We start from the raw sequence: 24,879 nt of genomic DNA, 5'->3' as shown, positions 1-24,879 counted from the left end.
TACTCATAAAATATTACATGTATTAATTGACATGGTGTAGCATTGTATTCTAATACCATAATAAACACCCGTAAATCAGTAATGACGTCTAACCATTGAGCATGCCCTAAGAGTGTGAAAATTTTGGCAAAAGAAGAGGATATATTAGAAAGAAAAGAAAATACTAGTCCATCCTAACTCCTAAGCAAATCTCTCAAGATTAAGTGGAGCTAAGCAGCCTTCTCTCTATTTCTCTTTTCCTCGTTTTTTCACTCTCTGTATATGTGTTGATGTTTTCTTGCAGCGCATTTCCTCTTCCCTGAAATCGACGATAAACTCTTTCTTTCCGATCAAAGGTAACCCACTTCAAAAAATTATTCCAAGTATGAATAATGATTTTTTTTTTCTTCTTTCTTTTATACCCTTTGATGCTCTTATAAGCTTATAATTTGCATGAGTTGGTGAAGTTTTTTATTTATCTGTTTGCGTTCTCCAAATGCTAATCTTGGAGGTGGGGATTTCATGCTATGAACTGTTGATTGCCGTACTTATCTGAATTTTATTTTCAAAGATTATGAGTTGCTGGGGTTTAGGGTTTTAGGGATTTAGGGTTTTTTGACCCAATGACTCTAAATTTGCAGATTATTGTCATAGTTTGTTAATGGGTGTAGTCTATTCTCTTCGAAATTCCTCCCTTTCTTTAGAATTGCCTCAAATTGGGGGTTTTGCTTCACAATTATAACTTAAAGGTTAAATGGAGTTAAACTGGATTTGAGATCAACTTTGAAGGTTCTTTTATCTCACTGGAGATTCATTGAATTTATGATGCTTTTTGGTGTATTGTTGAGACTTGGTAGAAGGGGTTGTTTTTTGAACAATGTTGAAACTGGTACTCTTTTTTATATGCAACATCAAATGCCTATTCTTTGCGAATCTGTGGATTCTTTTTAGTTCAGTCATGAGGTATTTTTTGCTGGGAGATTCAGCTAGACAATGGCTGATGTATAAGCTCAATTCGTTATTAAGCGATGTGTCATCCTCGATATGATTTGAACTTCTAGCTCTTCTATACTCTTACATCAACTTCTAGGAAATGTACCGTCCTTGTTCTTCAGAGTTGTCCAGATGTAGCCATTCTAAACTGTACTGAGACCTATCACTGATTAATCTTGGGCTTTCTTAAAGTGCATGGAGGAGGAATAGAAGTAATCTTGATTGTACCTATTTGGTAAAAGGCCTGATTTGTGTTATAACTTTTATTTAGTAGTATGCTCCTGGTTCTTCATCAACTGATGTTGCGGACTCTTAGTAAATCTGCACTTCATGATAATCATCCTTCAGCCTGCAAGTCTAGAGAGAGAAATTTGTAGCATATTTTCTTGGAAAACAAAATAGGAACAAACTCAATTTGATAGAAAATGGATGCATGGTGGTTGTTTCTAACCAAGCCCTGCCTCTGTCCAGTGGACATTTTTGTGAAGGATATAACATGCACATGCTACCAGTGTTGTTTTCCTTTGCTGAAGCTTTCTCAAACCTTATGTTTTCAACTTGAAAGTTTTAACCACACTTTTAAAACTTTCTTGAATTTTATTTTTGATTTTCTTGTAAAACTCTCTCAATTTTTCTTAAATGCTCTTTTGTTTACTCACTTTACTGACCTTTTTTTCAAACTCTTTTAAATGATGGTTTTGTTATTTCCGTTTCTTTATATTGTGCGATTCCTTATGACGATTCATGTTAGCCGACCCCAAATCATTTTGGGACTAAGGCTTTGTTGTTATTGTTGTTGTATATGACATGCTACCAGTGCTTACATGCAAATGCTGAGTCCAGTAAATATGACATGCTACCTGTGCATATATGCCAATGCCAGGACCAGTGCATAAAGGGAGCACTATCTGGCTAGGCAAGCAACTTAATGCTGAGGCTGAGTACTGTAAGCCTGTTAGGTTAATGTATCCATGTAGGTAGTTAGATATGGCATGTATTTTGTCTATCGTGTTTCTAATCTGACATTGTTTGGCAACATATGCAGATATGCTAGCTATTAGCTTTCATTTTGTTGAAGTGTATGCATCACTGTTTCTAAATTCTAATTGCTTCAAAGCCTATAATTACAGAAAGCGGTAATATATTTATGCTGTTGGATAAAGTTCTTATCTTGTAAAAGGTGGAGATTGTTGATGACTAGCTAGCATCTGACTCTGTTGTATATCTTGATAATAACACTATATCTGAAATGAACTTCCTTTTTAGGTTCTGCAGTCTTAAGGGGATATGGCCAAGAAAAAAAACCCTCAAGTGTTTTTAGATGTATCAATTGGTGGGGATCCTGTCCAAAGAATTGTTATTGAGGTAATTTGAATATAATTACACCTGTTTCTAATATTGCACATGTGCAGGGTTCTGGTGATATAGCATATAGGCATTCTCATTTTCTATATGTAGATATCTGTTGTATGTAATTTTTTTAACATGTGACTATGACCTGCAGCTTTATGCAGATGTTGTTCCTAAAACTGCAGAAAATTTCCGAGCACTCTGCACAGGTCTTTTTCTTTCCAAAACCTTTATCTTAGGGTACTTGTAATTAGTCTTTCCACTAGGTTACTTGTGCAATGCACGAAAATGTTTGCAAAAATTATGTGTCACAGAGAAATTATAACTCCTCGTGTATAGTAATCATAATGAAGATTTTACAAATTAATGACATAGTGCTCATTATGAAAAATGGTAAAAGGGAAAAACTCAATATAAATGAAGGTAAATACATAAAAACACGACGTATATTTACGAAGTATAAAATAAGAAAAATATAGGAAGTGTTTGGTAAAGTGTTGCAATCTTGCAATAAACGTGCATAGAAAAGTATAGAATCATTAGTGTATTCTGGAAGATTAAAATAGAGTATAAATTCGCTTAGATGGGAAAAGAAGACTTAAGGAGAAACTTCCATGTGGATAATGGTTTCGACTTTTGTTTCCTATCTAAGATATTTAACTGGGCATCCTTTCTGTCTTATATTTTAATTGCAATGAGCTAATGACAACATACCTGTGGATGCTTTTACTGTTTCAGGCGAAAAAGGTGTGGGAGCTACTACAGGGAAACTATTGCACTTCAAGGGATCAAATTTTCACCGCATAATCAAAGGATTTATGGCCCAAGTACTTCCTTAATTTTTTGCTATTTCCTTTGTGTTTTCCCAATGGATGTGCATTGAACTTTCGAGAAGCTTCATGTCTTTGTAGTTGTGCAATATTGCCTTTGGCTTCTCTTTCCTACATGTAATTCTGTTGAACTATCTCAGCAATTTTACATCAGTTATGGTTTGTGTTTTCTAATTGTTTGTGTGAGTTGTTGGTTTTCCTTAGAATTATTAGCTATAACATAGGAGCCGGAACACATCAAACTGGCTAGTAATCCTAGTATATCCACTCCTTCATATAATTGTTTTGAATAACATAATTGGTTATGATAGTTTGGGTCTTGGGATTTAAGAACTCCATGCCATGAGCTGGCTGATACTTCCAAGATAGTGAGCTTTGTTTTTAGTAGGATGATTATTATTGCATAATATGCTTGTCAACAGTAGCTGTGGGTGTATGTTCTTGTTTCCCACCCTTTTTTTTCTTCCCTCCTTTTTCTTATATATAAACATATATTCCCGATGTCAAGGGTTGATGATAGGAGTTTTTTTTTTTGTTTTTTTGTTTTTTTTTTTTTTTTAAAATCAACAATGGGATGTATGCATTGCTTTGGTAGTTACTGAATAAGGCCTGTTTTGAATGTAATCTGTGATTATCTGTCACACCCATGCATGTGATATATATTTATCTGAGTTTCCATCTTTCCAATTCCTTGTTGTTGGTTCCTGATTACTTATGCCTTGTCCTTTAAACAACTCATATCACCGGAACTCTGACAATTTTGCATATTGTACAGGGGGGTGATTTTTCAAAGGGAGATGGTACGGTCCATATACTTCTATTGATCCCTTTGCCTTAATATTTGATTGGTGCAGATTTCTGTTTAACTTATATGTTTATGCCCAGATGTAAGGAACAAAATTTTACTGCTTTGCAGGCACTGGTGGAGAAAGTATCTATGGTGGCAAGTTTGCAGGTACCACTCATATATCTAAGTGCATATAACTGGTGGCCTTTGGTCTTGGTTATATAATTTTTTTTTATTTTTTTTTTTTTTTTTTTTTTTTTGACAGATGAGAATTTCAAATTGGAGCATAGTGAACCTGGACTTCTCTCTATGGCAAATTGTGGTCGTGATACCAATGGATCCCAGTTTTTTATAACCTTCAAGCGTACACCTCATCTTGATGGGTACGTGCGTATCTTTACTATTTCTTCTTCAAACTTTAACTATGTGAATACGACATGTGTACACCTACATTTGAATTTGATGAATGTTTGACCTATTGCATGGCAGGAAGCATGTTATTTTTGGAAAGGTTGTGGAGGGAATGGATGTTGTGAAGAAAATGGAACAGTTTGGAACTTCTGAGGGACGGCCTATTGAGCAAGTCAAAATAGTTGATTGTGGCGAAGTTTCCTCTGGTAAAAAAGAAACTGCAGTTAGGACTGAGAAAGGTGAGATTAGAAATGTGTTAATATGGGATCTAGTGTTAGGCTGTATACTTCATACGCTGTAGCTTCCCTTGGTGCTGATTATGGGTATCTCTTTTAGGTAAAGTTAAAAAAATGAAAAAACTTCCAAGTTCTGATGATAGTTCAGATGGCAAAGCTAGAGGACGACATAGGAGATTTCCAAAAGACAGGAGGAGAAAGAAGAGGAAATACTCTTCATCTGACTCATATAGTAGCTCGTCATCTGATCAATCTGATTCAGATTCCGATTCCTACACTTCAGACTCAGATTCTGGTTCAGAATCCGATGCCTCCTTATCTGACTCCAGCTCATCCAGTGATGATAGGCGCCGGAAGAGAAAGAGATCTTCAAAAGGCCCGAAGCGGGTGCGGAAAAAGAGTAGGGGGAGCAGCAAGAAAAGTCGACGTAATGGGAAGAAATCTAGACGAAAGTCTAACCGGTGCGTATATGATAAAACCTCCCTTATATCTTCTGTTAGTTACCTTGCATTATGATTTTCTACTCTTCATATCATTACCTTGCATTATGATGCTCTACTCTCCATATCTGTATGCAGGAGTTCTGAAAGCTCCAGTGACAGTGAAACGACTAGTGGCTCTGAGGAAGAAAAGTCTAGACATCGCGATTCTTCAAGTAAGATGATATGATTGTCATGTTCCGTGTGCTGCCTGGACACTTATCTTCTGCTTCTGCATTCTATTTCTTGCCATCAGTTACATATGATTGAACTTTTGCAAATTTTTTATTTTAGGGTTTATGAAATGCGAAGTATGTAGTATATATTCTTTTCAAGTCTTTGCTTGTTGATGTTCCAGAGTTGAAGAAGAAATCTTCCATGTCTATTGAGGAACAACAACAAAAGGCTCATGTGCAGAAAGCAGAGGTGGAGAGTGAATTTTCTCGAAGGACTGAACATATTTCAAACAATGCAAATGGCAGGGAAATGAAGTCTGAGAAACTTAAAGAGTCATCCTATGATGGAAGCAGAGAGAAACCTAGGTTAGTCACTGAATAACCTCTTGCTTGCATAGCTTCACTTTGTTTGGAAAGTTTTTGTAGGTTTATGCTTGGATATATACATTGTCGAATGAGGCTGAAAATTTCTCATTTTGTGAAGTGTACTTATTAGATAATAATTTTGCTATCGGAATACTCTTATCAGGTCCCAGTCTCCTAGTCCAAAGAAAATTCAAGAAATTAGCCCAAGGCGAGACACTAGTTTAAGCCCCTATAAAGGGCATGATGGGAGTCCTGAACCACAGCATGAGAATAAAGTTCCTGCCGAGGAGCCTGTTTTACCTCTGGCTTCTGCTCAGAATCAAGAAGTGTCAAAATCTACGCCTGAAAATGATAATGGTGAACCTAAGCGCCTTAGAAAGGGACGAGGATTCACTGAGAAGTTCGCCTTTGCACGCCGATACAGAACCCCTTCTCCAGAGCGCTCACCTCGTAGGCCATTCAATTATGGTGGTAGGAATTATTATGACAGGAACCGTGATAGGTAAGTGTGTTGGTTCTGAGCTTGAATAGAAAAGTAGACTACCTCGTAGCTAACCTCTCCTTGTTTGCACAGGTTTTCGAGCTACAGAGGTGGATCAGATCGTTCACCTCGCCGTCGTTACAGGAGCCCTCCAAGAAGAAGATCCCCTAGGTTCTCTCTCTATCTCTCTCTCTCATAACTTAGCTTTATAGTGTGAGTTTAAATGACAATTTATGTTCCTGTTTATAGATGTGTCTCTGTTTTTTTAATGTATTGATAACTGATTTTGGCATGGTCCCAATGTAATTATGATTCAGGAGGAGTCGAAGTCCTTCCCACAGTCCAAATGACACACGTGGACCCAGGCGGAATCGGAGCCGGAGTCCAGCACATGGTTCCAGTCTAAGGCGGGATAGGAGCCGGAGTCCAGTTCGTGGCTCCAGTCCAAAGGAGAGACGCCCAGAAATCAGTGATAGGCTAAGATCTCGTCTTGGCCCCCGAGCAGATAATCAACGTTCTCCAGTAAAAGCAAGATCAAGACCTAGATCAAGGTCCAGGGGACGCAGCTCATCCCGTTCAAGCTCACCCAATGATGGTTCACTTAAGCACCGGAAGAGAGGGTCTGCATCTCCTACCAAGTCAACCTCAAGCTCACCTGTCGGGCAGAAAGGTCTGGTAGCCTATGGAGATGCTAGCCCTGATGCTGCATCAACATAGATATATGCTACGGAAACTATGTCAATGTTAAATTGTTCCATTTCCCGTCAAAAAAAAAAAAATGTTAAATTGTTAGTTGAAATTTGGGGAACTTGGTTTACGTGGCACTTTTGATATTCTGCCTTGGTTCAAATTTTAGCATGTTTCTGGTGGTTTTTCAGGCTTTGGCCATTTAAACGCAGCATCTGCATCATTCTTAAACCTTCGTTCCTTGCAACCTTTTTTTTTGAAAAAAAAAAATTCAATTATGTTAGGCAAGGAGATCTAGGATACAGTTTAGAACTTGGTAATTTGTGATGAAACAGAGAGATAGGTAGTGCTTAACGTATTGGGTCTTGAGTCTTGACCCTCTTGGGTGAGAATTTAGTGTCTGTTTCCAAACTACACTGAGTTTTTCCTGCCTCAGGTGTGTGTATGCGTTTTACTTGTATTGTCCTCGGCTTAATTTAAGGCTACCATACTAATTTGATGACGTTTGATTCAGGAACTATGGTAACTTCGGTAGATTTTGACGTCGATGACAACTGTGTTGCTACTTGCTATCTTATTTGACCAACACCCTTATGGGGGGGATCTAGGTAGCGCACAGTTGCGCACTGTCACCTGACTTCTGGTTTATCCCATACAACTAGACACTAGTTGTGCTTACCAAGAAAAGAACCGATTAGCTTCCCCGTCAAATTAACCTATAACGTACATGTCTCTCTTCCACTAATTCAAGGCCACAACAACCTTAATTCAAGGCCACAACAACCTTTATTTGACTGACGAATGGTTATATTTGGGTCCAAATAACATTATACTCTTTCATCAATTGAGTTTTCAACAAGTCACCAAATCATGAAAATGATCCGATTTCATTTATTATAAGCCTTAAATTTAGCATTTGAAAAACATTTTTAAACTCGGCAATATTAGGCGCCGAGGTGCTTCCTAATAACGTTCCCAACAGTCTTAACTTGGTACCTAGAATCATCTAATTCTTACCTTGGCCGGTTGGGCCCACCCCTCGTGATTATGGCTTAAGATGCATTGGCCTTGCCTTCCTTGGCCCTAAGGCCATGGCGTGCCTTGGTTGGGCCGCAGCAAAATCAGACGTAAAAAAGCTCTTGTTCAGTTGTTCTGTTGTTCCCGTGTATGTAGCAGCTATGTCAATGGAACTCGAGATTGCTAAAATGACAATGAACCTTAGTCTCATTTTTCTTTACTTCTCCCTTCCTTGAATAGCTTTCTTTGTTACTACCTCCTTTTTGAGAAAACTCTTTCCCTTCGTTACGTTACCTTAGACTAGCAACAATTTCTCTTACTTATTGGTCATGAGTTCACGACATAACTTGAGACTTAGTGAAATTTTTTTTGATGTAACAAAGAAAAGGTTTAATCCCATGCAATTTTTCAGGTTTGGAATAAATGCAATGAAGATATCAAATTGGTGAGGGATAACCGACTGATAAGTCCAATTCTCATGTTCTTCAAAACAAACACTAAATTTCTTCATCTCCACCACCTTGTCCAAATCCCTTCCTCTCCCTAGTAAAAATACAAGATACATTTAAGTTTAGTATTTGTCGATAAGACAATCAGTCCAAGAACTTGGGCGAAACTCGTAGCCATGAACAATACTCATTCGCTAGATCTTGGATAGATAGACCTGTTTTCTACTATACCCTCTTGGTTCGAAGGCTTAAAAAAAGAAATCCCATTGCCAAGCCTTCGTTTGTAAAGATGACCGTTACGGTTATTTGTTCTTAGTACATCATATGCAAACTTGAGTAGTTGCTCTAATACTGGACATATGAGCTGACAACCGCACTAACGGAAATTTAGTGCATAGTTTTTCAGCTAACTACTTCAAAATGCAATGAGACTTATCAAATGGTTTTAGATTCTCTAATTACATACTATCAAGTACCAACAAGATCTACATAATTATTAAAATGTTTTAAGCTTTGAAAACAACCTCGCTCACGAGCAGCTCTTCATGTTTGAACTTGCAAGCCCCTTGCTCTCATATCCCTTATATTGGTAGTCCCTTTGGAACAATTTTGTCTTTGATCCACATGTAAATAGGAACCAGTAAATAGTATGTCGATGCCAAAACTCCAAGGATGAATCGGTAGAGAAATACATGTAGAGGCACTGGTTTTTGGACATCCTCAGCTTTTGGACCAAGCTGCATCACATATATATTAAATGAGAATCAAGATAAAGAGAATGAAACTCTAAACTTGTACCAGTACCAAAGTATTGCATAATACAGTACATAATAATAGATCTTGTTTCAAATCGTCGATCTGGTGGCAAAAAGTGGGTGGTGGTGGTGTAAATGTGGGAGGTGATGACCCACTTTTATACCACAAAAAGAGGGGGTGTGCTTTTGTAAAAATGAGAACGTATGCCTAAAATTCTTCCTCCTATGGATCACCTCCTATGGTGCATACGATCAGATTTCCTTAATCGGGAGCAAAATAGATCATACATTCATACACGAAAGCTCTGGTCTACAAGTGAAGCACCCTCAAACATATTTCCTCAAAAATTGAAATGCAAATTAGTCCCAAAATGATTTGGGATCAGCAAGCATGAATCGTGGAATGCAACCATGAAATAAAAGTAAAAATTAAAACACGTCAAAATAGACCAACAGGTTCATCCTCTAGCCAAATCAAATCAGAACAAGTTGAACGCACATCAGTTTCCCAGTGGCATGGACAATCTATAACTGGGACTTAAATGTACTCTGTTTATACTCATAAGTGTATAATTGCATCCAAAGTAACAATAAAAGTTAATATAAAAACAAAAAATCTGCAAGAGACAAGCATCCTTCTACCCTAGCTCAATCAACATAAATATCATATGCAAGTATAGAAAGACTAAATACCTGCAAGGGTGAATCTCCCGAGGCAGGTTTTACACCTGTTACAGAACAGCCCATAATGAGGCCATGGCGCCGAACCCCACGGTACCACTTAGGGCCAATCCTTTTCAGTTGAACATCTTTGAAACCTGCTTTCTCAAACCACTCAATATACTCTTCCTCCTTTGGGAAGAGCATCCAGACATCCGCAAAGAAGCGAGATAGCCAAAATGTTGGATAAACAGGACCAATCAAACATGCTTTCCCTCCCAATTTCAGCACCCTGTATGCTTCCCTTATGCCCCGTTGTGGATCAGGCCAGTACTCAATACTGAGATCAATGGATCAAAAGGCAGCACAAAAGTTAACTCATGCTTTATGGTACCCACCACATATGTACATTCCTTGGACAAATTACTAAACAAACAACACAGGCATACAAGATACAACCTCTTATGCAATTTCAAAATTCAATGATTTCAGCATGTCTCGCCAATGCATGTTCAAAACTTTTTCATCCCTCTTATGAACACATAATTCAAATCCACATCATACATCAATTCAGCAGAAATTAACAATTGAAACAAACGAAAAATAATACTTAAAAAGACACAAGCAGGCACACAACCTCTTAAGGCTTTAGCACCTCCAAGACTTATTCATGTCTTGCCAATGCATATTTCTTATACTTGTAATAGATATGTAATGATTCCACATTATATACAAATACATGACAGAGTACTGGCTCAGCACCCCTATTAAAGCATTGTCCAGAAATCGGTCTACAACTTTCCCAATTTTCTCAATTCACATAACGAGAAAATACCACTTTATCACCTTGATAAACAAATCTCATATAACATTATTATCACTTTATATGCTTCTTTTTCATGATCCAAAAGTTATACACTACGTAGCATCTTAAGTGATAATAAGACCTCAATTAGCAAGCTTTCTAGGTCACATGCACATTAATTTTGTAGAAATCATACCACACATTGTTAAATCACACTATAACCAACAATTACATAACTCAAGAAAAATGCACATCAATTCCAGAAGTAAACTACACAAACACCCAAAAATTAGAACCAAAGCATGCATAGATTACAAGAAACTGAAAAAATTGAACCAACATATAGATAACTTAATGAATAGTTATATACCTTCCAGCAGAAACATATCTATCAGCATAATCAGTAGGAAAAGGGAGATCCTCAGCATCACCCTCAATAATCTTACATTCCTTCAAAGGCTCTTTCTCTTTCGCTTTCGCCAATTGATGGGGTGATTGATCCAAAATGGTGACATTCTTAGCATCAACATGCTTAACAATACCTAAAGTAGTGAACCCAGTTCCACCCCCAACATCAACAACCAACATATTCCTGTTATTCAAATCTGCTGGTTCTAAAGCTTCATCCCTCATATCCTCTGTCCAATGCGGAGGATTTACAATGTTATCATACACAATTGACAGGAATCTGTAAAACCAAAATGCCTCTTTTTTGTTCTGTATAAATCTGGGTTGTGAAGCAGGCCTTGAAGAGGCTGAAAGACTGCATTTTGGGGTTAAAGTTAGGGTTTTGGACCTTAAATTTCTGGAATTTGGGGGTAAACTCAATCTGGGTAATTGGTATTTTCCATTAAAATCAGACCCAGAAAATCCCAATCTATTTGGGGTTGTCCCGCTGATTAGGGCAAGTTTATCAACCCCATTTAGCATTGAACAAGCCATGATTGAAATGAAATGAAAAATCACTGCAAAAACAAAAACCCAGAAACAAAATTCAGATTAAATTACTAAAGAATGACATGAATGAACAAATTGAAGAGAGAAAGGAGTGAACTTACCAACCAAAGAAGAAGGAAGTGAGGAGAGAGAAAGAGAGAGAGCACTAAATTAGCACCATAGATACTGTTATATGGACTGAAATGATGCAGAGTGGCCCTCTCGTTCTATCACTTGTGATAGCCAGTAATCAGTATTTTGCTCGAGTAATCCGCCAACTATATTACTCACTAATCAATTTGGCCACTCTGCATCATTGATTTTTGTGATAAATGTCGAATTAGTCATTGGTTTTTGATAAATGTGATTTTAGTCAGTAGTCACTTGTGAGAGCACTAAACTGTATTACTTACTGTATTATGTGATAAATGACGAATTAGTCATTGATTTTTGATTTTAATTAATGTGATTGACATTGTCACGTTCTAAACAGTCCTTTAGAGTCTAGACTACTGGGTTGATTGTTGATAACTTGATCACCCTTTGTCCCTTTGTTAGGACTTAGGACTTACTCTCTATGTTTTTATTTAAGTGCTACATCTTGGTTTAGCACGTATGCTGATGTAGAATTTTAAATAATAAGTGTCTTTAATTATAACAATTGAAAGTTTATAAATTATTAATTGAAACGATTATAAAATTATTTATTCATTAAGAATAAATTATATAAAACAAAAGTGATATTTGGAAAAAATATTAAAACGATTCTAACAAGTACCAATTATGTTTAATCTTATGAATAAAGCACCAATCGAGGTCAAAGTACTACATGTGCATAGTATAAAATTTTAATTGATACACTTATTTGAAACGGAAGGAATATGATGCAACTAGAATTGTCAATTTCAGGACCCGATCCAACCCGAATTCAAACTAAAGTTGCTGAGAGAGCACCCGACCCGACTCAACGGCCTGAAATCAACCCGATTTGACTTTTTTTATCATGCTTCCTCACTTTTTTTTAATGCATCCCTTTTGTTTCCACGGACTTCTAGGGAATTTCTGGAGCACAATAGAGATAGAGAGAACAAATAAATGAGGCCCACGTGGTTGGAGAAAGATAGAGAGAAATATTAGTTAAAAAGGAAAGTGATGCAACTAATTTAAAACTTTCTTTTTAGAAAAGTGATGCAACTAATTTAAAACTTTCTTTTTAGAAAAGTGATGCAACTAATTTAAAACTTTCTTTTTAGAAAAGTGATGCAACTAATTTAAAACTTGTTTTTAAGAAAAGTGATGCAACTAAAAAAAAACGAAGAAAGTATTTTATAATGATTCAAAGATTTCAATCGATCCAAAATGGCGAAATATAATCCGAACCTTATGACCCAAAATGACAGGTCTAGATTGCAAGCTTATTTTCAGCTCAAATACAAACCCGTTGTGGGCTAAATTAATAATGTGGTCGATGGATAGATGACATTACGTGGCCAGATAAATTATTGGGCATACAATTAGAAACAATGATGGGCCAACTCTTTCTATGAAGCCTACTGGGCTATTGTTTTCAGGTTGGACAATGAGCCCATTGACTCCATTTCATTTCAGCTACTGGGCCATCCCTATTTGGCCTATGTCTGTATGCATTTGTATATTGGTGAAAATGAACATTGTATGGCATGATTTCTCTTGATAAATCCAACAATTGGTGAAAATGTAAATAAAGATCTACCATCTTAGATTAATGAAGGCTACTTTTTTTTATTTTTTTAATACCAGGCATCATAAATGTTGCATCATTAAATTTCTTTTATGGTTGAAACATTACCGCATACAAAAATCATTATTGACGTGTTCATTTTAGTGAATTTGGATGAAGAACTTGTGTTAATGTTTTACATCCTCTTTTACATGAGAGTAAGTGTCTATTGTTGTAGATGTCTAGATGATATATGATGGGCACGACTATATTATATTGATTCGATCTCCTACCCTCTTTAAAAAAATCCATAATCCCCATTTTACTTGATTTATCTAAAAAAAATTAACTAAATTTATCATTGTTTTTACAATGATCGACATTATCTTCATTTATTTTTGTTTCTCATTTACTTGCTTCCACCATGAAGAATCTATGAATCCATCAACAAAAATTTAATCCCTGTCAAATTTTAAATGAAACTGGCTTGCCCTTATTACTGAGTACATTTATATTTGATTTATATGGAATAAATAATTTAAAAAAATATATTTCCTCAAAAAAAAAAAAAAAATTGTATAATAAACACCGTAGTAGTATAGTACAGTGAATAAAATAAAGGCATAGACTGACAAATTACTGCACAAAAGAGTATAAATAAATCTGCAAAAATGTGATTAGTCTAAAGTATACCTCAGAATTACATCATCAAACAACAATTATTTATATATATAATCCCTCAGATAGCAAGGACTAATGCATACTACTGATGAACATACTGTACTCTCTTACACTTATATTTATGTTTAATTTCATAAGCTAAAGTTTTAGCTACGATTGCCTTAAACTTTGTACTAATTCATCAACTTGGGAGCTGAGTCCAAGTTAATTGCCTCCTTAAATGAAGTGAATGGCATCATCATACATCACTAATAAGGTACTAATTAAACTATATATTTTCATATTTTACAAGTACATAACTATTTTAATATTCTATGCATATAGTATATTTTATATAGTATAGTTTAAAGTAGTCAAATAGTATATGTGAGACAGTGAGAGTGAGGGAGATTAGGAGGGGAGGCATGTGATTAAGGGAAGTTCCCAAGCTAATTGCCAGCCTAGAAGACCATTAAAAGACCCTTTCTAACATCTTACTCACTTTTTCATGTTTGACTAGCTACCACAAACAAAACCTTAAAGATCGATGTTTAATAAAATTAAGATTAAGTTATTTATTAGAGCATTATTTTATGATAACTTTGATGATCAAAATAATACGTTATACAACAAACAAAGTTTTGAGATATTGTAGTGGACACCAATTTACAATTTTACCTTTTGAGTTCTTTTGCGTGTGTTGCATGGAAACGGATACAAGCACACAGGTTTGATCTATTATGCATTTTGCGCTTATAAGTTGCAATTTTGAATATTTTTTCTCTAATAATGCATTTGTTTGTCTAAGAGGTAGTAGATACTTAGGTAGTTAAGTATTGAGCACACAATATATCTTACCTACTAAATATAGTATATAGTTGTAGGAAATATATTATTTGCTACTTGATGACTTACCATTAATAATATTCGAGAATGACGTTAAGTATATGCTAGCTACTATCCTAGGTATACCCTATGCACGATTCTAATCTCACATTGATTTCATTATTGCACTCTTATCTAGCTAACTAAGAGATTAATTAAGATTTTTATATAATTATAAGGTAGTTGTTGCTTCTGTAATTCTACAACTTGACGCAATTAACATGCACAAGTTACATATAAATATCAATTCACACTTATAGAGAGGACAAAAGTACGGTACTAACTAATTAGGCAAGAAATTTACTACGTATCAACTTGCATAGTTAGTTGCATGCATCAAGTGGTTTGCTAAGTAAGAATGTTTTAGTTATATTACCAGCCACTTTGACTTTCTCTGATTAGGTTTAGGTGGACTACAATCTTAGCTGTTAGTTTATCAAGCTAGAATCAACAAGTTGTGTGAAATTAAAAATACTACACGACATTTTTAATTGGATTTAAATTGTAAATGAAAGAGAGTCGTAAAGAATATTAATGTTTACAAAAAAAAAAAAAAAAAAAAAAAAATTAATAATAATAATAATAATAATAATAATAATAGGCATGATGTGCACGAGTTAATGACATTGCAATTGTGAGATTGAAATTGGGGTGTGATATAGTTGTATGGGTCCAATAATGACATGAACTAGACCTGACCAAGTAAGTTTTGAATTGATCCTTTGTCTCAAAACTCCTTAGAATCCAAAGCCCAACATTCATTTACACTTGTAATTTGTAAGGCTACCTAAATTGCTATACTCTTAAGAATGAATACTCTATAGACTCAAATCTATACCTAGTCAATAAAAACTCGAACATAAACGAACATGAGTTATCAACTCCTTCCAAAAATCCATATATTTTCATCCCGAGCCTTTCTCCTATCCTTTTTTATTTTTAGAATCACTTTTAGTTTCTTTTAATGATACAACTCATAAGTTGTGCATTAACCCGTGTTGGTGTGCATGAGTAATGAAATTAGCTCATTATGTTTCATTAACTAATTTGAAATTTCTAACACAAATTACATGAATCTATATGATCAATTCAATTTATCAAGTTTGTACAAGTATTCATGTGGATGTAATATTCCCTCCTCTGACTTTGGATCAAGAAAATCTTATTTATGCCTATCATGTGCATAAGTTCTGCAAGATTAGCTAATTGTAATTACTTATCTTTTGATTAACTGACACAATTGGTTCCAAATAACTAATTTATCTCATCCTTTTAAATTTATAAATTATCATCCTATCACTATAATTAAATATAGTTTATACCTTCACCATTACTAGACAAACATGCCAACTGCTGCTACTGAATCACTGTTCATCTCATTTACTTCCCTTCTTTTAATTTCCTTATTTTCTCTCATCATACCTTTTCGTTCACTACATTAATTATATAAGTCGAATTTTCAAGAATAGAGTGATATTGATGTACTAAATTTCGTAGTGGATATATGAATGATTAATTACTCCATACCAAAGAGGCAAATTTCAGAGAGGAACAGTACAATTTCCTAAGCATTATATTGAGTATGGAAGTGCTTTGGTCACAGATAATATTGGTTTGACCTAAAACATGAAAAATTTCAATATTCACTGAAAGTAGTCATATTTTTATTTTTCTAAATGTAAATTATTTACCATAAGATAAAAATAAATGGAATAATAGAGATAGAGCAGTCTTCAAGGTGGTCCAAGTACTAAAATCTAGAAATGGGGAGGAATCAGAATCCCATATCTGTTGATGATTGAAGCAGCATTCCCAAACCCACTTTTATCCAATCAATTAATTTGTTGCTAACAAACAAAAATTATACTTGATCTTATAACAGTACATTAATGCAATAGGCACCTACTATACTTAAATTCTTAATTAACCTAACTCCTCTTCAAAGGACTTTAGGGTATAATTACCTTTCTTGCATGCGTATAGTAAATACTTCGTACTTATTATTTGTACGATTTTCTTTTTATAGGTGCTCTATTTTGACTCTTGCGACATTTATATATTGACTTATGGATCGTGATTATATTTATTTTAATGTTATAGTTCTTTATTATTGAGATGATATTTTGTTGATCGATTGGAGAAAAGATTCATTATGCTGGAAAGACATAGGTTTAGGCCGATCATTAATTCGCTTGTAAGCTCTTAAGTTGAGGCTGGAGGAATTTTATTCACTAATGTTTTGAATTATTCCTTACACCATTATTGCTCATTAAGTGTATTTATTTTCAAGTCATTTATCAATTTTGCTTAATAAATACTCCCTCCATCTCATAATACTTGATACAGTTACCATATTCGTCCGTCTCAAAATACTTGACACGTTACTAATTATGAAATGGAGCCATTAATAAAAAAAATATTTTCATATACTCTCTTTGGGACCACAAACCCCAAAACCCAATTAAATCCTACATTTTCTCTCTTATCACTACACCCACCTCCCCCACTTTTTGTTTTTTTACAATATGAAAATACAAAAGAGAATATTTTATATAATAAACAAATATTTTAAATGGACTCACTTGTAGTTTTCTTAAACTACGTGTCCATCTCAACATCTCAAGTATTATGGGACGGAGGGAGTACAAAGTAATATGGATTATATACGAGTACCTTTTTTAACATATATGGACCTTTAAGGTTTTGCATGTGAATAATGTTAATAGTAATAGTACGGGATATATTATTGTTCCCTTAATGAGCTATGTTATACTTTTGGCCTAGTCTCATAACATGATTAGACTTTTATAGCCAAAGTATGTTTAATTAAAGTGGTAACCCCACAATTTAGTGAACTAGTGGATTAGGGGCCAACATATGAAAAACTTTGCTACTATTTACCCATAAATGTATAATATATGATTTGGAAAAATGAGACCATTACTATACTAATTAACAAATAAGATAGCTTTTGTCTTATGTATACACACACTTTAGTGGCTAGGCTGTAGGAATAATGATGGAATTAAGCTTTTTATTAGGCCTATGATTTTTAGGTTAGACAAACTTTTTATGGTATAATTCGAAATTCTTGTGTTAGTAGAGTCTCAATCATTATCATCGTTATTCTCATCACGTATTTATCATTTATAGATCTCTAGGTTACATTCTAAGCATACAACTAACCCAATTATTAATGTAATTGCATGTTAAATAGGAAGCTAATTTGTAGTCTTGTGATTATGCATTTAGCCAATAAAATATGTGCTACTACAAACTATGTGAATATTTTATAATATAATACTATAGTTTTTATAACTCCGTAAAAAATAATGCACTATGGTAAAGGAATGTGTGCAGAAGAAAAGGGTCGGTGAAAAAGAACATGGGAATTGAAGTTGGAAACTGTGTCTTTGTTTATCTTTTAACACATTCATGCAACCAGGACATAGGAACTTGAGAGCTTATTGTGGACCATAGTAAATTCTTTTTGGCCAATTTCTATGTCTATAGAATTGTACATTTTTTTTTTACCCTAATGAGGTAAAATTATTGTTAACAATCAACTTTTTTATTACCATAATGCATGTTCATGTTTATGTTCATGCATGACTGGTGATTATCTATAGTATGGCTTATCTTAATAGCTACGGAGTACAGAGCATAAGTGTATGACTAATTGACTCAGCTCCACTTTTTGTTAGGGACAAAGTTACATGTATTGTAATAACATGTATTTAATACATGTTTGAAATAGATCAATGTGATTATTATATTTATCCAGAAACACCTCAAAATAGATACATACACCAGTACACATATATTGTATGGTACATTCAAGTCTTTAATGTAATATAGATATGTTGGTTAATTTGGGCCATCACCTATATATCAAAGCACAATATTATTAATGGGCAAATAATACACGTATCTAATTACTTATATAAGCGAATCTTGTTATTTTTACAATATACCTTTTTTATCGGTGAGGAGGGGGTAGCTGGGAGTAGGGAAGCTATGCCTACTAATTTTGAACGTGAATAGACGGGTAGTAGGGAAGCTATGACTACTGGTATTTTTGAACATGGATAGGCGGGTAGTAGGGAAGCTATGACTACTAATTTTGAAGATAAAAACGTATGTTTATGTTTATGATTATATGGTTAACTATATGATAATGTAAAACTTAAATCAACAAAATTGTTGCATGAGGGTAGAGTAAGGGGCGCACATAGAGAAGGCCATGAAAAAGGAAAGAAGATAATGGTAGGTTTAGCATATGAAAGTGCAATGGATGACATTGTAGACAAGACATATGAAAGAGGTGTTGGAACAACCTATCAATGAATTTATAATATAAGTGGAGTAATACTTAGGAGGGTATATATGTAAGCGTAACGCCAGATTCATAGCCCCCCACATGCAGGAATCAGTAAGGCTATGAATGGGTGTCCTTAATTTGTCCTTCAACAAAGGCCAAAATTTGCATGTAGAGTTTTGCAGCTTAAATTGCCCTACCAATATGAAATGAGTAGACCCATTTTACCTAATATAATGGCCACTAATGCCAAATTAATAGATACATTATTGAATCATATTAATTGAGCTTGTATGTATAATTGAAATGAATAAATTATTAGTAAGAAGAAATGATTTTGGTAGCCAGATTATTTTATATTAAAATGTGGGAAATTTAGCCATTTGTTTAGGCCAATATCGAATGTGATCGATCTATTTGGCTGAATAGGTCAAACTCAAGTGATCATTAATCGATTGTTGTTCTTATATCCTCAAATAATTCAAATAACCCTCTTTATAAATTCAATGACAAATTACTCCGTGATTTGGCAAAACTTACTCTAATCGAAGCAATCTAACCTCCCAATCCTTCACCGCAAGTGTGTAACATTAATATTGCAAGAGAGGTACTGCATGCTCAATTTTTTTAAAAGGTAATAGAAGGATCCTAACTGAAATTCAACCCTCACGATATCTTAATTTTCATGAAACGGACACTTCGATGAGGAAAAAGGGTTCAATACCCTCATTTCAAGCACCTGTGAGATTCAACATTGTGTTTTTAAGATAAATCCTCAGCCAACTAAACTAAGTCTTGATCAGTGAATAATTGCTCAAACTTTCGAGTACTATTTATTATGGTGCGTGGAACATATGGTACTAAGGTAGTGGAGTGATGCTGTTGCAAAAGAATTGTACACTGCCTAGTAATTGTAACCATTATTACTCAGTAAAAACCTGAGCATTTATTCACATCCAAGCACATTATATGCTGCAAAAATATGTAAATCAATGACATATTGACAAGGTTTTGGTTTTTGCTGCAGTTAAGTTGTAAATTTTAAGCAATATAAGATTCCACAATATTTACAATTGACCATAATTTTGTACAATAGGAGAAATTTTTCATGTGAAATTGGTTAGTGTAAAAAAAAAATGGCATAAAAAGCAAATTAAATACAATAATATGTGGACATACTATCAGCTGTCTTGTCAAAGGTAGGACTATATGATTGGTGTAGTTGGGTGTAAGTAAGAAAGAATAGCCTTTAGCATGCAGTTACACCAATAAAATGTCATCTTCTCTGTCATTGTTACACCCATCTAACCTTGCTTCCTTTCTTGCCAACAACTTCATCACTAGCTACTTAGCTAGCCATTTGGTGGGGGATAACAAAAAAATAGTGCTCTGTTCTTTTTCTTTTTTCTATTTTTTTTTTTTTTTTTTTTTCTTTTGGGGGTGGGGGTTGGTAAATCTTAGATTATCGATTTCATTCAATCACGTTCTTGGCTTATATCCATGATAATTTCTGATTTATTACGAAGTGTTACATATTCTCTAGCTAATACAGAGTATTTGTAATTAGTAAGACATGTTTCTTTTTCTAAGTCAGTTCACTTTGTCCTTATTGTATACGTAGTATATATAAAGTGGCGGAGAAGTAATCTTATCGCGTTAATCACTTTTTACCTTCCCACCCCAAGAAACCAATATTGCTTTCAACATTTTAGTGACTTGTTTTGAAAGAGATTTACAAATCTTGCATGATTTCCTTTTTTCCAAAGACCTAATGAATAGAAAAGGCAAGCGGGGCTCCACAGTCCTTTCTATCACAGGAGGGAATATGTGGTTGGGAGTGTCCGAGGTGTGATTCGATCCTGGGTCTAAGCCATGAAAACGGGGAGTGGCTCCGCTGAGCTATCACTCCCATGTACGAATTAGACAATAGTAATAGTATAAGCAAAAAGTGATCAAAATAGCCATTAACACAATATAAAATGAAGAAGTCTTGTAGATGAAGAGCCAATATAAATTTAATTAATAAGGAGTATAAAACTAAAGCAATAGATAATTAGAGATTCTAATTTTTAGGATTTTTCACTAGAAAAATAAATATTAAAATAAAAAAGATGACAGCATTAAAATCCAAGAGGGTGAAGATTAGAACTAATAATTTGTAGAGACAAGAACGAGAGAGGGGGAACTGATGAATAGTTAATTTAATGAATAGTTTAGTTAAAATTGGATATTCAATGTAGGTTTGTCTTACACTTTGAAAATAACTTCTCATACTTTAGAAAAGGACACTAGTGGAAAGTCTCAAAACATAGAAACTCTCATCGACTTGAAAATGACTTCCCATTATCCCTTATTTGAACACTTGAGAATTGATATCTATCAATCTATCATCAAGGACAACATGGGATTGTTTATCTTCATGCGGAGTAGTACTATACATCCACCGGCACCGCTAAGATACTCAAACTTATACGCAGCTTCGAGGGATATTTATTTTTAAGGTAAAATCTCTCGAAGGGGATGTATAAGGGAATTCTTCAAATAAGCTTTTGGGAATATGAGGTGTGGAGCTAAATAATCACTGCACTAACACCTAATAAACCTTTAAAAATTTCATCTGGTGATTGGGATATTCCAAGGATTGTTTATTTAAAATTTAATTATAAAAAGGTATCATAAATAAATACATGTTATCTTGCTATTATAAACATCAAACGATACATAACTTCATCATTAATTCATTAATAATATTATTTTACTCCGTACAAAATAGGCTGATTTACCAAAGATTAGATTATACAAGAATTCGTCTTGATTTTAGTAATCACATGTGGATAAAAATATACCCAAAAAAGAAATCGACTACTTAAAAGCTAATTTACCGTTGGATATTAGTTTAAGGATTCAAGTTGATTGGGCTCACTTAAGATGCTTTAGCTTTGATGCTAGCTAGACCTTTGCACTGTTTCTTAATCACTCTAGATTTAATTGCATTCTTTGCTAAAGACGAGGCATTATTGTAAGGTTTAAAGAGTTATAAGTTGCTCTAATTTTACAAATTTGTGAACATCAAGATATAGAAATCATTGACTTTACACAAAAATGTGCATGCATCTATACATAATAAGGTAAGCATATGTTGAAACCGCAAGCAACTCAATATAGGTCTAATAAATAAAAATGATTAATTTACTAAGCACAGTAAATCTTGATAAAAGAGATAAACTAAATACGCATCATATCACAAAACAGGAAGTTGTTAGTATGAGCAACCCAAGAAGATCTTGTTTAGGTTACTCTCTAATTGATTAGGGCATTGATTTGGCAAGTTGGCCATGTTGCTTGGATGAATTAATGGCGTTGTATTCCAGCTATTCAGTTTTTGCCCAGTAGTTATTTTGTTTCAAGCATCTAATTGTGTTTTTAATTGCATAATGTTTTCATCCATGAAAATATTGCTAAATACATACTCTCGTCATTAATATGATAATTAGCTTGATTACTTGAATTCGGACATGTAGAGAATGTATTGTGATAACCTTATCATGGAGTATAAATCTAAATAAAAATAAATAAATAAAAAATAGAAGATCTGTTGAAGAATAGACCTTTCAAGTATCACCAGATGCATGTAAGTGTCCCACATTAGTTGAACAAGAGAGAGTTAATTACTTTATAAGGCTAAGGGCTACTCTTCCTATTGTCATATGGTTTTGAGATGCAACCTCCTCTGGACTTGTGAAGTAGACTCTCTCTCTTGATATGCGGGTGCAGCCCAAACCCATTAAAATTGATTGATGTCTTTCGGAGTGTTATATTATATATGCATGACTAATTATTTTCAAATGATGCAAACATGTGACAATTATAGTGGCTTGTTTCTACTTGATATTAATGTATCAAAAACACATACATGAAGATGAACCTCATAATTGAACACTTGACATAAAAGAGGAAACACTTCTTGTCCTAAATTAATTAGCTAGTTGTAATGTAACTGTTAATTTATTTATTTTTAATTTTTGACGAAATCTATTAATTTTTTTGCATTGTACATAACACACATCTGACTAATTATATCTTTTATATCTTATGTATACAAGTTATAAAATTTTGATGTTCAGTGTAAAAGTTAAACAATGAAGCAAATCTAACAAAATATCAATCAAGATTTAGTCAAAACAATGCAAACTATGGAGTAATTCAAACAAAAACAACATTAAATTTTTTATTTGTTCACAATAACAATTATAAAATTACTAATCCTAATATGTGACTTATCGTATACATACATCAATACATGCCCACCGCCACGAATTCTAGCTACTAGATAATTGGTATACATGCCCACGGCCACGAGCTCTAGCTACTACGAGTAGAATAATTGGTAGTATCGAAGAGGGTATGGCAAAAGTGACAAACCTATGGAATGTGATGCCATATGCAAAGATCAATAGCTTGGTCCATATTATCAACATGATAGAAATAGTTGAATGTGTTTGGTTCGTTCAAATTGTAGCCATTAAAAAGGAAAACCAGCCACGTGCCAAAGGGGGTTACCGATATCCGGGAACTTTATACGGGTAAGGCTTCACGGGTTGCCTTTCTTCCATTCCTTAATTTCATTTCCTTCCACGTGATTGAAATTATGAGTTCTCTCTTTCTCTATTATCTTTCCTTGCATCAACATTTTCAACAAACAAACGTATAGTGCTACTCATGAGTTCATGTTATCATGTTTATTGTCCTAATCGTACCATTCATTGTGCATTAATTATAGTATAGAATAGTCCAATATTCATTGGAATATGTGTTGATTGAGGAATCGGACTAATGTTTAGCCATATGTATTACTACCTCCATTCGAGAAATTAAAGAGGAGAGAGTGAGAGACATTGACTTAATCTTATGTTGTATGGCTGATTAAGATAGTTCTAATCAAGTTTGAGTTAAGAATTCTGGCCAAGAAGTGTAGTCTATACTAGATTACTTTAATATTACAAGCCATGCATTGTCAATTACATAGTGGATTCAGACAAGTTTTGATCACTACAAGAAAGCAAGCTAAGTGAAGTATAGTTTACAAATGAAAGTTTTATTAAGGGTCTTTTTTTGTAATATCATATTATACCTTTAAAATTATGAACTTAGCACAATGGAAAAACTATTCAAATAGTGTAATTTTTTTTACTAGTGAAATTCACAAATATCAAATGAGACAAATTAAAAATGTCAAAGTGGATTCTTACAGAAGAACGATAGAGTACAAATTTGCTAAAATTTTCAATGTCGAAATTCCCACTTTTTATAATGTAATAGCTATCACTTGTTACTTATTCTAAAATAGTGTTACGTTATAATTTTATACATGTAATTGATTTTCTATACATTAAGTAGCAAAAAAAGTACCCTAACGAATAATCCATGAATGACCAAGAGTCTTTTATTAAAATTATTTAATAACCTTAGTTGTAGTGTAAGCCCTATAAGGTCGTCAGAGCGCGAAATTTCAGATCCAATATGCACATAGACTTGTTCTTGAGAACATAGCACCTCTAGTTATAAGCAAACTAATTTTGAAAAGACCGAGATAACCTCATCTGGTTAAAAATGATTTTTTATGAACTGGATAAAAAGAACAAACTAGACCATTCAACTTTCGATCCATTGAACTAAGAAGGCAAATGACTACTTTAGAATTCAAATTAACATGCCAATTATAAGTAAAACAAGCAAATTTTGAACAATCATCCTCGAAAGACAACCTTCTAAAATTCCCAAAAATACACAAACTTCACTTAAAACTAGGGAATGTGCAAAAACTTTTCGTGCACTATCCAATCTCACCAAATATAGGCATGATGAGTTCATAGATGAACCAAAATTTGTTGAGATTATCAAGTTATCTTCATGAATCTAC

The 24,879-nt window shown here is 34.0% G+C and overlaps 2 protein-coding genes across 2 annotated transcripts; one reads left to right on the top strand and one right to left on the bottom strand.

Annotated features, from left to right (window-relative positions):
• The first annotated feature begins 161 nt into the window (after positions 1–161).
• LOC110734435 (peptidyl-prolyl cis-trans isomerase CYP63-like) lies at positions 162–7,006 on the top strand. The gene is made up of 14 exons (XM_021914590.1): positions 162–335; positions 2,239–2,337; positions 2,477–2,531; positions 3,061–3,149; positions 3,928–3,952; positions 4,069–4,107; positions 4,205–4,322; positions 4,429–4,589; positions 4,687–5,047; positions 5,165–5,241; positions 5,424–5,607; positions 5,771–6,109; positions 6,182–6,259; positions 6,406–7,006. The coding sequence occupies exons 2-14, from the start codon at positions 2,260–2,262 to the stop codon at positions 6,803–6,805; spliced, it is 2,004 nt and encodes a 667-aa protein (XP_021770282.1). The 5' UTR covers positions 162–335; positions 2,239–2,259; the 3' UTR covers positions 6,806–7,006.
• A 1,453-nt stretch (positions 7,007–8,459) lies between these two features.
• On the bottom strand, positions 8,460–11,712 carry LOC110734434 (2-methyl-6-phytyl-1,4-hydroquinone methyltransferase, chloroplastic). The gene is made up of 4 exons (XM_021914589.1): positions 11,520–11,712; positions 10,832–11,426; positions 9,690–9,996; positions 8,460–8,978 (listed from the first exon to the last, which is right to left on the bottom strand). Exons 2-4 carry the CDS (start codon positions 11,401–11,403, stop codon positions 8,823–8,825), a joined length of 1,035 nt encoding a protein of 344 aa, XP_021770281.1. The 5' UTR covers positions 11,404–11,426; positions 11,520–11,712; the 3' UTR covers positions 8,460–8,822.
• Between the last annotated feature and the right edge of the window lie 13,167 nt (positions 11,713–24,879).

The sequence above is a fragment of the Chenopodium quinoa genome, unplaced genomic scaffold (assembly GCF_001683475.1).
Source record: "Chenopodium quinoa cultivar QQ74 unplaced genomic scaffold, ASM168347v1, whole genome shotgun sequence".
In the NCBI taxonomy this organism is placed as follows: domain Eukaryota; kingdom Viridiplantae; phylum Streptophyta; class Magnoliopsida; order Caryophyllales; family Amaranthaceae; genus Chenopodium; species Chenopodium quinoa.
The sequence above is the reverse complement of the archived record's forward strand: the minus strand, read 5'-3'. Positions and strand labels throughout refer to the sequence as shown.